Source organism: Apaloderma vittatum, unplaced genomic scaffold, assembly GCF_000703405.1.
Source record: "Apaloderma vittatum isolate BGI_N311 unplaced genomic scaffold, ASM70340v1 scaffold17213, whole genome shotgun sequence".
NCBI lineage: Eukaryota > Metazoa > Chordata > Aves > Trogoniformes > Trogonidae > Apaloderma > Apaloderma vittatum.
This window is the reverse complement of record NW_009709964.1, coordinates 26,768-41,808: the sequence shown is the minus strand read 5'-3', so window position 1 is coordinate 41,808 and position 15,041 is coordinate 26,768. Positions and strand designations below refer to the sequence as shown.

Here is a 15,041-nt window from a genome sequence, read left to right as displayed (position 1 = left end):
ATACTTTATACTTTATACTTTATACTTTATATTCCAGGACAATAGGATATTTCCTAAACCTGACTACATGTTCCATTTAATAATAATGTGTTCTTATTGCCTGTGTTTGTCTTAACCAGAGTGATTCCTCACAGTGTTTTAAATTTGTGTACAGATTCTTTTTATTTTGTCGTTTCACAGGAACCTCCAGAAGTTAAGTCTCTTTGGGGATATAAGCATTCTGCAGCAACATGGAAGTATATCAAATACATACCTCGGCAAGGTTGACCCCGATGGCAAGAAGATTAAGCAGTAAGTTGTAAATTATCAAATACATAAAAATAGTAAAAAGAGGTAACAGAACACAGATTTTCATGCCTGAAATACACAGCGGAGAAAGCTTTAAGTTTTTTATAGGATAAGAATCTAAATTCTTAAATTGAGTTGACTTCACTTTCAACTATTTACATGAAGTAGTCTGGGTTTGAGTTGGGTTTTTTTTTTTCCTCTTCTCAGCAGAGTGAGAATCCTGTTTTTCCTCTTTTCATTGTGTTCTAGAAACAATATTATGTTAATGGCACAAAAGGGGAGGAGGGCTGGGAGGTTGTTACCAGCACCTCTACTGTTACTGTATGTAAAAAAACTAGACAAGGAAGTAATCTGTTGTATCTCACAAGACTTGAGGACATGCAGCAAGTAAACTTGAAAGAGAACATGAACACAACTTATTTAAAGTTGCATTTCAAAACTGGACTATGTATTTGCAGAATTCCTGGAAGTTTATAGCTCAAAATGTTTGTTTAGTTTGGAGGTGTATTTTAGCATGGCATAATTACATTACGGTACAGTTCTTAAATGCTTACAGTCAGAACAGGTAGTTCTTCTACAGTCAGAATAGGTAGTTCTTCTTTTGGAAAAAGCTAAATACAATGTAAAAAGCTACTGATTTCTGGAATAATACCACAGAGGCAGTGATAGTGAGACTTAGTTTACTATTTTAGCACTTCTGCTTAAACTTTCTGTATAGATAAAACCTGAACACCATAATTTGAATTTCTGAGTTTAAACATCTCTCTCCCAGTAGCTGGGAGTGGAATGAGTACAGCCATTCTAGATCTTTGCTGTTATTATTTTGAGTGGTTTTAGAACTAGTGCAGGTGTGTTACTGGATCAGTGTGTGTATGTGAACACAGCTACTGAATTGATAAATTTGCAAAACAGGGAAAAGACAGATGTGTGTCACACACTGGGTCTTTGTCATCCATTATGCTTAGAATGCAGAACTTAGAGCCGTTGGGATTCTTTTTAATGCTGTGGTGCTGTGTGCAGGTAAAACCTGATTCGGTAAAAGCTCTTTTTTCATATCCTTTGTTGTGAAAACATAAATATATCATCAAGTCTTTGCCAAGGGGCTTGAAGAGAGCCATCTAAGCAGATGTTTATTCAGCTGAGTGCATGGTTAAACATTTCTTCAAACAAATAACAAAAGTAAGTATGCACATTTCAAAGCCATAAACCATTCAAAATTCATTATCTAATTTGAAGTTGGTCTTTTAGGTGAATATTGAGATTTGCACATTTTGGAATGAGAAAATAACTGCTACCCCTGTGTTTTGTGTTTTGTTTTGATTTTGTTTTGGTGGTTTGTTGCTGTTTTTTTTTTTTTTGCTAGAATAAAGAATGTATTTGGAACCTGCTAGTCCATTTCTAAATTAAGAAAAACTGTCAGTGTTTTTATTCACTGATTTCAAGTTCATCAGCACTAGCAGCAGTTTTACTTCAGGAAGTAAATCTTTATGTCTCCTTAGCAGCTTCTTGCTCCTTAACAAGTCCTTGGGCAACCTGGACTAGTGGGAGGTGTCCCTGCCCATGGCAGAGGGTTTGAAACCAGATGATCTTTAAGTTCCCTTCCAACCCAAACCACACTATGATTAGTCTTGTCTTTTGCACTTGCGGTTTGCAATCAGTGAAGTTGCAAAACATGGATACTAATAACTAACACTGAAAGATATTGAGCAACATTTGGAGACAGTGTTATATTGGTAGTTGAAGATTTTTGGAACTGGTATGGTGATAAATCTCACTAGCTGTTTCAGGAACTTCCTACAATTAAAGCAGCGAAGAAAATCGGACATTTCCTTAAGTCCGTAGCATTGAGGTGGGTGAAAGCTCAGCTAGCAGAAGCATTAGGATGCATCCCCAGGCTAAGTCTAAGGGTTGTTCTGAGGGAGAGAAGGCTTTGGATTGTGTTTTCTAAAATGTACTTCTGCAGTGATTGGCGTGGGTTTGTAACGCTTGTTCTTTTTCTGTAGAGCATATGTGTCCTTGGTTACTTTCTAAAATTCTCTTTACAATTTAGTTGAGTAGTTGAGAAGCTCTGTGTAAACAATACGTTAGTTTTGAGTTGAGCGAAGGGTAGTTGTTGAAAATTTTCATGTTTCCCATGATTGATATGGGTGGTTCAGATAGTTTGGTTTCTAAAAGAACTAGCTTAGCCTCTGTTATTAAACATTGCCAGGATCAAACAAGTCTCATCTGAACTGGCAAAGAATTTAGGAGTAAACTAGGAAATCTACATTGTGACTTTTGATTTCTTGTTTAATGTGTTTTGTCACAGTTGCCAGTCCTCAGTTTAGAAAAAAAAATGGAAAACTGAAGGCTTTAAACCTGGTGACTATACAAGGGAACTATTCTGAGGTGTGTAATGTATAAATACAATAACCACACTGACTCTTCCACTTAGAAAGAGAAGTCAGGCCCCACAAACCCAGCACATCCTTAGGAGAAGGAAGAAAGCTCATGCAGGCAGGGGAGAGGATGAATAAGGATTTGCAGAGAGAGAGGATGAATAAGGATTGATCTTTTAGCTTGTAACAGAAGGATTATGGGGCATGAAAGGTGGTAGGTGACAGGTTCAGAGCAAGCGAGAAGGGAGGTGAATCGCCCTGCAGAGATATTTATTATTGGATGTTACAACTGCTAAATTCTTACTTGCCTCAAAGGGAAACCTCGGTAAATTTGTAAAAGCGAGGTCTATGAGCGTTACTAAATACAGAAAGCCACATCTGGCTAAGGAGGCCTGAGTTACAAATTGTTGGAATATAGGGAGGTGTTTGGGAAATATCCCTATGTGTTTTCCTTGTTTTGTTGCACTTCAGGCATTAGTGTTTCTCTGCTGTCAGTGAGGATACTGGGCTAAGTAAGCCTTTCATTTTGTCTGGACATTACCTTGATTAAAGATATGTGGATGAGAATAATTTTGTAACATTACTTTGCTTAGATGTATAACACATACAGATATTCCTAGCAATAAAGGAAAAACTGTTCTATGCAAAACATTACCTGATTTGAGGCACCAAAGTTTCTGCTAATTTTGGGCTGGAGGTATTTACATCTTATTTCTTGATGTTTCATGGAACTGTCATAGCCTTTTAAATGCTGATCTTTCCTTCTGGTTGACAAGGTTTTGAAATTAAACACTCATTTACACACATCCCAAAATGTTGTATATGCTCGAAGAACACTTATTTGGGCAGGAGAACACTTCTGGGCCATAGCAGCTGTGGGATGAAGATGGAAAAATAATTACTTGGAGAAAGTTTGTGGAGTTTGACTGTTCTATTTAAATTCAGTATTCAAAGTCTCATCTTAAAATGCTTTTGTTGCCTTCTTGAATTAGATACATAACTTAAAGAACATCCCTTCACTAAAAAAATAAAGGAGTAAGAACAGTGGGATGCATCAGAATAACTGCGTAATAATTGTGCAGTGTGATACATGGCAGGAGGATTCTGGCGGTGCCAGAACCACCTGGCATTGATAATCTGTGATTGAAATGTTACTCAGTCCAAATTGTTTTGGCAAAACTAGAGTCTATTGACACTTGAAAATCCAGTTAGCTGTAAATTCAGAATTATTTAAAGAACCTGTTGTTATATGTTTGTTCTTCGCCCTTTAATGAGCAAAGTCAAGCAGGTAGTTTCAGATCATTCTAACTTATGCTAAAAGTGAAGTTTCTCCAATCTTTCATTGAAAATGGCTTTTTTTTCCATGTTGAATTTGCAGTTCTGGAGAGGTTAGCAAATATGAAAAGCTGTTTTTAAAAACGAGAGCTGTGTTTTAAAAGCATTACAGGTTTTCTTATTTGCATAACCTTAAAATGCATGTGGGAGGGTGTTAAATACGTGCTGGAAAATACATGAAATGAAGGTTCACAGTGTGCCACTGTTTTGAGGAGATAAGATACATAATTTTTCTCAAGATAGTTTACAATTTTAACCTTTTATATGCAGTAAAGGTTAAATTGTGGGAGATCTGCAGCGTCAGGTTCTACCACTTGTAGTTCCCAGGAACTATAATAATAGCACCTTCCTGCAGAATAAAGCCATAAATGAAAGAAGAATAATTCTCAAATAGAAAAATAGGACGGTATGCAATTGGTAAGACTAAACCGTGTTTAACAGGATCATTGTCTGTTTTGTTTACTTGCAGAATCCAGCAGCTGTTTGAAGAGATACTAGGCAATAGCAGGCAATTGAAATGGCTGTCTTGTGGGTTTATGCTGCAAATAGTAACTCCCACGTCACTGTCCTCCTTATCAAACCCCATAGCCAACACCATGGAACATCTGAGCTTATTGGACAACCACATCCCCGGTAATACCACTCTTATCACCGCGGTCGAATTGGAGCGCTTTGTGAATCTGCGTTCGCTCGCTTTGGATTTCTGTGATTTTACAGCTGAGATGGCGAGAGTCCTGGCTGACAGCAACCACGTGCCTTTGCATCGACTGTCTCTCCTGGTCCATAGTGTTTCCATAATGCACAAGTCATTGGACAGTATGCCAGAAGATGAGAATTGGAAAGCGCTGACTCGCAACAGCGCTAATCTTCGGGTCTATATCATGGCTTTTGATGTCAAGAGTGATGATATGTTAAGGATTCTTAAGCCCAGTATCCCCCTAGAGAGGATTCACTTTGATAGCTACATCACTTGTGTTTCAGGAGCTGTTGTTGACCTTATATCCAGGCAGTATGACAAGTTCCTCACTCACTTCATACTAATGAATGATGTGATAGATATGTCTGGCTTCCCAGATCTTAGCGACAACCGGAATGAAGATCCACTTGTCTTATTAGCCTGGAGGTGCACAAGACTGTCTCTCCTAGCTATTCATGGTAGGTAATAACATTGCACGGGCACACTTTGTGACTTTGAAATACTTACAACGCTTCAGCCTGTCTGATCAGAATGTATTTTAGTGGAGCAGTGTTCAAAAGTCTGCTGCACAGTTGCTGTGTATGCTGTTGTAACTTATGCCGGCATTTTCATGTTTGAAAATATGAAGGTGCTTATTGTGTACGAGTTCTAAACATACTTGTAGCTTAGTAACTTCTGCTGAGGAGTCGCATGGGATTAGATTACACTGCTCTTGGAAATGAGGATAACTAAGAATGGGGCATTCCAGAGTCTGATCCTGAAAGCGGTCTGCGCTCGGGACTGGTTGTGTGACTGTGAGCACTGAAAACATGTGCTCTTTTACTGGGAGCTCCTGGGCTGGCAAGATTAGATGATTGTGCTTCCTGTTTGTGAATAACATGCGTTAAGTGCCTGAAGGCTGACGGGAGGAAGTCTGTTACCAGTTTGGTAAGACTTTGCCAGCAGATGAAGGCTGAAAAATATTATCTGAAGGAGGCTGACTTGCTGAGCGCGTTAGTTTCACCAGTAACACCAGAGCTAGGTCTAGTCCACCTATTAATTTGCCAGATGATTGCACTATTTTTTTTTTTTAAAAAAAAAGGTGTGCATTTGTGTTCAGCTCTGCCATCAGTATGGTGTTTGCTAGAAGTTACACTTGTATGGCAAATTTTAAGGCACCTGAAACTGAAATAATGCAGAATAGTTCTTTTTGTTTGTGCTGGAATCAGCTTACTGAGACCAAGTCTGCCGATGCGTGAAGGGGTTAAATGATGACAGTGTTGTGTTGCATAACAATGAATGAATTTCCTCAGACTGCTTGGGGGTGTAGTCGCCAGTCATTCAGCACAAACAGGAGAGACCTTGGGCAGTGAAGGTTGCACATTCAGATTGGTTGACGTCAGAAGGTCCTGCTGTATTTTCTAGAAGAAGGTTTTCCACTGTCTTCTGAAAAATTGTAGGGGAGGGCAGAAAGAGTCAGTTCAGGTCTCTCTCCTTTATAGTTTCCAGGTCTGACAGATTTTGGATACTGGCACATGACCAAACCACTCTAAATAGGGTTTATAGCAATTTCTTTTGACATTTGAATGCAAATTTGAGAACCATTAAAAAAAAAAAAAGTGTTACCTTAAATTATCCTTCTACTACAGGGAAGTCCTCTCATATATTATCTAAACTTAAAAAGACGGTAAAATATTTAAGCATTAAGTAGTGTAAGTATCAATTAATATCAGCACATGTCTGTTTAGTAGAAGGTGTTAGTCTGTGCAGAGCATTGGGAAAGCAAAGGGTTCTTGCTGCATCTCCTTGCTTTGGAGAGGCGCTTTTTACAATGACAATGGTCACGTATCATCTCAGATTCTTTCCTCTTTTCTCCTCTCCTTGCAGCAGAAGCTAGCTGAGCTGCTTGTAAATGCCTCCTGATCTTTAAGCTGTGAATGTGCCTTCTCTGGTCCTATAGCATAAAGCATCTTCTAGAGTAGCAACTATGAGAAGAACATGATGAGTTAAAAAAGATCTAGAATGCTGTGGTGCTTCAGTACAGTGCCTCAGCCTCACACTTGTGTTTCCTGAGGTTTACCAGATAATGATTTCTGGCCCCACTTGTCATATTGCTCATGGTAGCATCAAGCTTCCTTCAGGAAAAAATGGTTTTGTTCAAGATGCCATAATTTGCTTGTATGTAAGTGACCGGGTTTCTTTTCCTGTCTCCTAAACTGGTTATTCTTCGCTTTCCAGTACTTTTTGGGGTGTCTCTCTTCCTCTCTTGCTATTAGTTTGTTCTGAAAAAGCTTTTGATTCATGTATCCTTGTGGCTGCCACTTGTCACTGAGCAAAAGAGGAGGGGGAAAACACATCCTAAGGACACTTTTTCCTTTGGGTGCCCTGAGATTCTCTTCTGTCTCTTGTGGGAAGTCATACCATATTTCCACCAAGGTAGAGTCCTTGGGAGCGGAGGAGAACGGACTGAAGGATATTAAATGAATTCTTGCAGAATGAAGGGTGTGAAGAGTGTGTGATGGTTCGGGAAGGGATGGAGACAATAGGATAGTCAGAACAGCATGATCAGGCACTGTGAATAAAAAGCAAAGCCCACCTGTAGGGGCTGAAGCCTTCCCTCCCTCCTCTCCCTTAAAAGGACATTTCATGTGGAATTTTCAGGACTTTGTGTTGTAAACATATTGTGTTACCTATGATATTCTCAGTTTTATTCTTTCCATGAGAAAAACTATGGTTGAAATTTTTACTATGAAGTTAAAACAAATCACAGTGCTGCCTGTGGTGAATTTGTTGTTCGGTGATAGTTGTGGTGAGGTGTGATCATTCCCTGTTACCTCTGAATACTGACTGCGGCTGGGCAGAGGCTTTTTAGTTGCTGGAAGATTACTGAGAAGCTTCAGGCAAAAGTTTTGAAAGGAGAGTTATTGTAAGTGAGATTAAGAATAAGATGGCTGTTCCAAAGCAGGGAGGATCTGACTGAGAAGTTATAGCAAAAGCTGTATACCTGAACCACAAGGGTGATACAGGGGGCTTAGCCACAGTTATTGTTCCCTTTATTCTTGCATTTCCTGTCAAGGATTTCTTTATTAAATCTCTTTACCAACAAGATATCTGGAAGGTGGTGTGAGCTCCTTCAAATCCTGATAGGGGAGTGTCATCGTACAGGTGGAATCTTCCATTGGGTTTAAAGTCCTACACCATTATTGACGGCTTCATCTTCTCTGGACAATAGTGCTGGAGGTGAAGCACCAGCAGATGAAAATTGTGGGAATTCATGCATTCCTAATAGTTAATATACCAGAAATGAGCCACGCAGATGCATGCAGGCTTCTTTGTTGAAACCCTGAGCAACATATTTCCAGGAAACCTTAGAGAAAAAACAGAAGGAAGAAATAAAAGAAAAAAAATAATTCTTTAGTTCTCTGACATCAGTTTTCTTCATTCTTTAACTGGCTGTCTTAATTTGACACATTATGATGTAGAGCGTGTTGACTGCATTGTTGAAGACAAACCAGAGGTAGTTTTTGTTTCGCAGCATCTTAACTTTTCCAGCTCAAATACTGTGCAGACTGCAGTTTTGCTGGGAATCTAAGTGGGCATCTCACCAAGAGGCTCAGCAACTGTGAGAATGATGATGAAGGCAGAAATGAGCCTTTCCTTTTGCAGTGGAAGGGCTGGCTTGGCAGAGCTCCCAAAAAGGGAAGTTCCCAGATCATCTGTGGTTTGCATCTGAATAAGGAGGAGCTCAGCATTTGTCAGGGCACAGAAAGCTAACAGGTAACTGAGGAGTCGGTGTTTTTATAGAGGGATGCCAGTAGATGCTAGTGGCAAGAGAGAGAAGCTTTATAATTATGTTAATTTCAGCTAGAATAACATATGTGTAGATTTTTATTTTTTTTTTTACACTGGTGTGACCTATTTCCTGGAGAGGCTTCTGATGTGAGTGTTTAGGGGTTTTGTTTGGTGGATTTGGGTTTTTTTAAGTCTAACTCTAACGCAACAAAAGCAAACTTTTTAGAATATTTTTTCCTAGCACAAGCACAGTTTTAAAAACCCGTCCTTTTATACATTCACGCAAAATAATTGGCTACTCGCTTTTTTCATTTTATTTATACTATGAATTAGATCACAGGAGGCTTGAAATTTTGTGTGTAACTTGACTCAGAGTAAAGTTCACTTTTTTACAAATGGTGAAAAAATTAGATCTAAAAAAGCATGGTCACACTACCTGAAATATTTTTGATACTTCCTTATTCAGAATATAAAATGGGGCTTTGCCACTTGCAACCACAAAAACCCACCCATGCTGTAGGGGAATTCTGCCAGATGGAAGATGACAAAATAGGTTGGGAAGGATGTGGAGGTTCTCAGGTATCGAGTATTTCAGTAAAGAAATGCGTTGTAACAAAATGACAGAGCAACTTTCTTGTTCTTTTTTTTTTCCCCTTAGGTTACACTGTTTGGGCTCATAATCTTATAGCAATTGCTCGTCTTCGTGGCTCTGACCTGAAAGTCCTGGAAGTCACAGAAGAAAGCATCGATTTCGACCAAGGAGAACTGGCTGATCAGGATGTGGATCCTGTACACAATCTCATTGAGCAAGTATCTCTCGGCTTGGGTCGACCCTGGCACGCAGTCATGGACATAGAGCTGCTCAGCGTCTTCACTGAGCCAACCCGTCACTTTTACCGAGAGATGCAAAGCTTCAGTGAAGGCATTTAGCTCCTTATTTACAATTCCTGTGGTTACATATGCAAGTAGGGTCCTATTATGTTTTTTCAGTAGTGTGAATTAACCCCTTTTGTGCTGTGTTTAATCAGTATTAGCTATATAGAATTATATATGTGTATTCTACTTCTTGATCAAAGAACGTAGTCGGGTATTGGTTTAGAAGCTGAAAGTGGCAGTGTTTAGGGTTTTCACGGTTAATGGACTTGTCTACCAAACCTTACAGATATACAGCCAAAGGCTGTCTGAGGTTGCCGGCTAACTTTACTTTTATTGAGTAACTGCTTTTCCTATGATTTTACTATTATATCGGAGTTCTGCGCTCAGGAGCCAACTCTTTTTAATACCCGTATCCATAGCCCAGTGGATTTCTGTGCTGTCATTGTGTGCTTAAGCTGGTAGCATGCTACTTAATAGGCTTAAAGGAAGAGGAGTCTATCTAGGGCTGTTCTCTGCAAGACTCTCACCTTGCTTTGCTTCGCGTGCAGATTGGGAAGCATGACTTTCGACAGTCTCGGCTTTTCTTAGCGGTTAAGCGGCGGCGTGAAACACTGGCTGTCCAGGTACCCGCACTTACAGGTTCACTCCATAAGCTGTAGTCTTTTGGATTCTTTGCAAACTCCTCCTCCTCCTCATTTATTCTCGTGTTCTGTCATCTTCCTTAAAAGTTAGCTTTGGGCCAAAGTCTAAAAGGAAAAACCAAGAACGTGCACTCCGATGAGGTAAAAACATAACAGCGAAGACTTCAGTACAAAGGTATCCACCTGCAAACAAACGTTAGTCGTGAAATCCCTAGCAACCAAGTCACTGGATTTTCTCTGTCAGCGCCTGTGTCAGCTGCCAAAGAATAGATTAAAAACGAAGAAGTGCCCACATGCTGGCAGGGGCAGGCCAACTTTTGGCCAGCCAGATACTGCTAGATTGTAATATATAAGGTCGAATTTCGACCTGTGGTACACAGCTGTGCTGTGGCTCAGTCAGCAACCTCAGAACTCTTAACAAACATGCACCTGTTTCACTGTGAATAGTGAATGTAAAGGAAGGAAAGGAAACAAATACAAAGCTTGTTCTATCACAGGTATGAGCTGCTATGATGCATGAAGAACATTCCATGAAGTATGTTTTAAAATCTTGTTATATCTGAGAGGCTTTAAAAGCCGATTTAACTGTTTCAGGGCAACCGCGGTACAGACGTGGTCTCTGTGAGACTTCCACCTGACCCCAGTTTTAAGTGGTACGAATGTTGTGCATTTAATGATTAAAGGACAGTCTGCAATAATAAAGTAAGTGGCCAACGTGGGTGCCCAGCAGTGCTGAGACCTGGCTGCTATATTGTAAGCTTTGGAAAACACAATTTATGCAACAGATGTCCAGATATGATTCTATTTATGGAAAAAGTTTATATGTGTTTTACAAATGGTTTTACCATCTTATATTAAAATGACCTTTTGACAGGTGTGCGCTGTTTTGTCTCCAGTGAGCACATACCATGCGGATTTTATATGTACATCAGTAGAGTGAATCCACTGGCACAGTGTGTGTATATGCCAGATGTGGTGAGATTTTATCTTATAAATGTGATCAGATTAAAAAAAAAAAACTCCTGACAGAAAATGTAAGGAAACCAGCTGAATGTTTGAATTGATGACTGATGTTGTATGGTTTATGTTAAATGTATATTCTTTTAATCGATGAATAAAGCATTAAAAATTGATCACTGTATAAAATATTTTATTGTATCAGCATGAAGATTTTTAGAATTAAAAAGCAACATCGTTCATAAGCTGTGTATAACTGGTAGCTCCCATTGTGTTTAGGTCAACAAAAGAGTCTAAAACAAGTCGTACAGTAATTTTTTTCAAATTTGGCCGAATTTTGTCAGCATTTTTTGGGGGTAGGGGAAGGATGCTTCGCTGATCAGACTCTCAGACCAGTTAGCACAAACAGTATATAATGATATGACTTACTAGACTGATACAGTAAACTGTGGATTGTAGAAAATAGAAGACTATTTTTTGAGAAATTCCTGCATCCGTTGCAATTGCTTAAATCAAAATCTAATGTGCTCAAGAAAAATGTGTAGTACTTCTTTGGTGTCCCACTATTAAATAGATTATGAATACCTGCAATGCTTCAGTTTGACGTTTTATCCATGCTCAAGAGTACGTATCTGTGCATTCTGAATGAAAACCGCCGATGTCTGGTGAGCTGTCGGAGAGCCGCCGGGCGCTGCTATGGCTGGTCGTGCTGTGAGGATTGTCGGAGTGGCTGTTTGGTGTGTGCGTGCTGAGCACGGATTTAATTTGAGCTTCTGAACTTGATTTTGGGATAGTCCAGACTGCTACCATGTGTGTGAGTTGCGCCGCTTTTCGTTTAAGCGGTCTCCCAAATCTCCTAGGTTTGGCAAGCAGGACCGTTTACCAACTTACTGGAGAGATGCGGTGGGTAATACGGATACGACAAATGCAGTTACAGCTTTTCATGTTCCAGTAAAGTGAAATAATGGGGCTTGGTCTCAGTGCCTTTCAGGGCTCAGACTCAAGAGGAAGGTTTGTGTAGCAGTTATATTTGATAGGGATTGTTCAGCATCATCTGGACCTTACATTTGGTTGTAAAGTGATTAAGATTTCTGGCGTTTTCTGTGTGACTGCCTGAAAGAAACACTGCATCCTCTGGTTTAAACAGCGTTGCAGGATGTTAACTTTATCTCTGCAGACTGCTGTGTTTCTGTGGGTATCTGCCTTACTTTATGCAGTTGGGAAATAACTTGTTTACCTTTCTGTTACATAAACTTGTTTTTCTTTTTAGTCTAACCTATCTTTTGCTTTGTTTTTAATGAACTTAAATTGAAAGGCAAGATGAAGAGTAAGAATGGATGTCTGTTAGTGCTCCAAATCTGATTTCTTTTCATACAATCTGAAGTCTAATCCCCGTTTCAGCTTGTGTTCTAGGTACGAAGTCAAAACTACTCTAATCTTGTTTTACAAGTACAGGGAGTCCAGTAAGGCATGAGCATGTGGTGAAATCTTGGGCAGTGTCAGAGAAACACACCTCTGATTGCTCTATTGTCTTAGAAATAAATAAGTTTGGTTTGTTTGTATTTTTAGCAACAATCACAGTTAGTGATATCAGGGTGAGGGAATTCAAGCTGAAGCCATCTGAAATCAAGTGTTAGGTCCTAAGAGGGTCCTAATGTGGAAAGGGCACTGGCATTTGGAGTCTCAGAAACTGCATGAAATTACTCTGAGTTTGCATAATCCTAAATGGGAGTTTAATATTTCTTTTTGTTTGTTTCTCTTTGTTTTTGCTAAAGAGACAGCAATGTCAAATCAGCCTTGCTGCGTTCTAGATTTAGCAGCAGCAACTTGGAACACAAACCCTCCACTGTTAAAATGGAATTGCTTTTTCTTTTTGAGGGGGAACAGAGACTTCCCTGCTTGTGCACTTGTGTGGCCCTTCTCAGTTCAACATACCTAAATAGGGGTTACTGCACCCATCTGAGAGTGGTTTCAAATTCCTTGTCTGCATCTAAAATGCTGGGCTCTTACTGGGGGGTGGGGGTAAGGAGATGGAGCAAGTCTGAAATGATTCCATTCTCTCTGCGGAATGATCTAACCCATGCTTGTCCTGCATTATCTTAGTCCAGCTAAATTTTGTTTTGCCTGCAGCTTCCAATATCATTGTGGGCAGAGGAGCTTGTTTTGGTGTAGGAATAATTGGTTTTTTGCAGTTAACTTAGTGCTAGAACAAATATTTAACCCACACAGAAAATACCGTATTTGTTCACAAAATATAGTTACATTCATAAGCAGTTTGCAACCCTTAAGGCTAGTTGGAAAAAGAAGAGTTCTTACGGTGGCACTGTTAGTAAACTAAAAATCTCTGCACTACCCCCTTGTTCTATGTACAGAGGTGTCCTGGTTTGAGCTAAAAACCCAGTTCTGTTTAGTGATTTTTACTTTCCAGTTTAGTCTCTTCTAAAAGGCTGCACGTTCTGAAGTCAGCAGCATGTTTTTGCAGACAGTGTGTGCTACTGGCAGTGATAACACCTGATGTTTGCAGTTACTGCCTGGGACTGGGATGCAGAAAGGCTCTGGCTGGTATTTATTCCTGTGGTGACCGAGGTCACTGCTGGCTCTGTGTGTCAGCTGGGGGTGCCGGGTAGTGAGAGGGGTCACAAGGAAGCAAAAGGTTGCACCTCCGGGGAGTTACAGACAGGACAGGTGACCAACGAGAGTATTCCATCCCATATACGTCATATTTAGTATAAACTGAGTGATCATGAGAGTTTCTCTCTCTTTTCTGCAATGGCCGGTGTCCAGGGAGGGCTCCGTCCAATCTTCTGCTTTTGATCCGGATCCTGAGTTCCCAAATCCAGCTCCCGCACCCAGCTCCTGCTGCCGCCAACCCTGGGGCTTCCCCAGTGCCTCCTGCTCTGCAGCATCAGTGGGGATTGATATCGAGGGGGCGTGGGTAAGTTAGGTTCGATATCAGGCTTATCTATAGTTGTATATAGTTCTTTATTTTTTATCATTTCACTATTATTTCCATTATTGTTTCACTAAAGCTGTTTTAGATTTTCTTTTCTAACTGCTAAGTCTCTCTGCCTCATTCCCTTTTCCTTCCCATATGGGGTGGGTGAGAAGGGGTTAGAGAGCGTTTAGTGGCCAGCCCAGCCCTAACCCGTGACAAGAGGTCAGCTGACAGTTCTGGTTGTTCTAGGACTCGCGTCAAGGGTAAAAGCAAATAATTTCTTTTAGAATCCTAGCAAAGTCTTTCAGGGAAATGTCAGAGAACAGCTGAATTAAGCTAAATAATAGCAGTTAAAATCATCTAACATGGATGATGCTTTAAAATGCCTGTTGCCAGAATTTGTTGTTGAATAGCTCAAGTACAAAGGCTTATCAAAAGGCCTTTGAGGACTCACTAGGACTAGAATGGAGAATAAAGAAATTGCAGGACTGAGCCATTGAAAAGTTCTGCAGCTGAAATAACCCGATGTGGAAATAACGGTAGGAAAAAGAGTACTGAGCTGAGCTGCCAAAGGAAAAGCTCACTTGGCTCAATTGCTGAAGCAATTACAAAAAAAAGTGGGCTGGAGGGCTTTTTGGTAACTTCTAATTACGGAGTGTGGTGGCTGCATTTAAGGCTGAAGCTGTGTGTTGTGTGTGTGCGCGCAGGCAGCGATGGGGGCGATGCCATCTGAGCTGCCCACTGCTGCACGCAGGGGCTCATCTCTAAGGTTATTTATTGTTACCTGAAAGGGGCCTTCACCAAGTGACTGAGTTGTGAGGAATTATGTGGTTTTTTTCAAGCTGAAGCTAAATTCGAGCAGAGATTGTACAATGGTCAGTAAAACTGGAGCTGGGCAGACGGCGAATGCGCTGTGCCCCTCGTGATGGCCACTGCCACAAGGGAAGGAGCAAATCCTAACCTTGGGTGAAGAGGTGAATGAGACAACACACCTAAAGCTGTTACAGGCACAAAATACAAGCACTGCCAGAAGTGGCAGTTTGCCACTTGTATTTTTTAATTCTGCTTTTTTTTGTGAGGCCTGGCACTCGCTACGAAACGTGCATGGATGCAATTCATATTTAAAATAGGAAGTGTCTTCTTAACCGCTTTTGTTGCTTTTT

At 40.3% G+C, this 15,041-nt stretch overlaps 1 protein-coding gene across 1 annotated transcript; it reads left to right on the top strand.

Moving 5' to 3' along the window:
• Positions 1–180: 180 nt before the first annotated feature.
• On the top strand, positions 181–11,523 carry FBXO33 (F-box protein 33; the record flags this gene model as incomplete). The annotated part of the gene is made up of 3 exons (XM_009867138.1): positions 181–291; positions 4,471–5,156; positions 9,128–11,523. Coding segments are annotated over 3 exons (1,069 nt in total), but the record flags the coding sequence as incomplete, so codon positions are not given.
• Between the last annotated feature and the right edge of the window lie 3,518 nt (positions 11,524–15,041).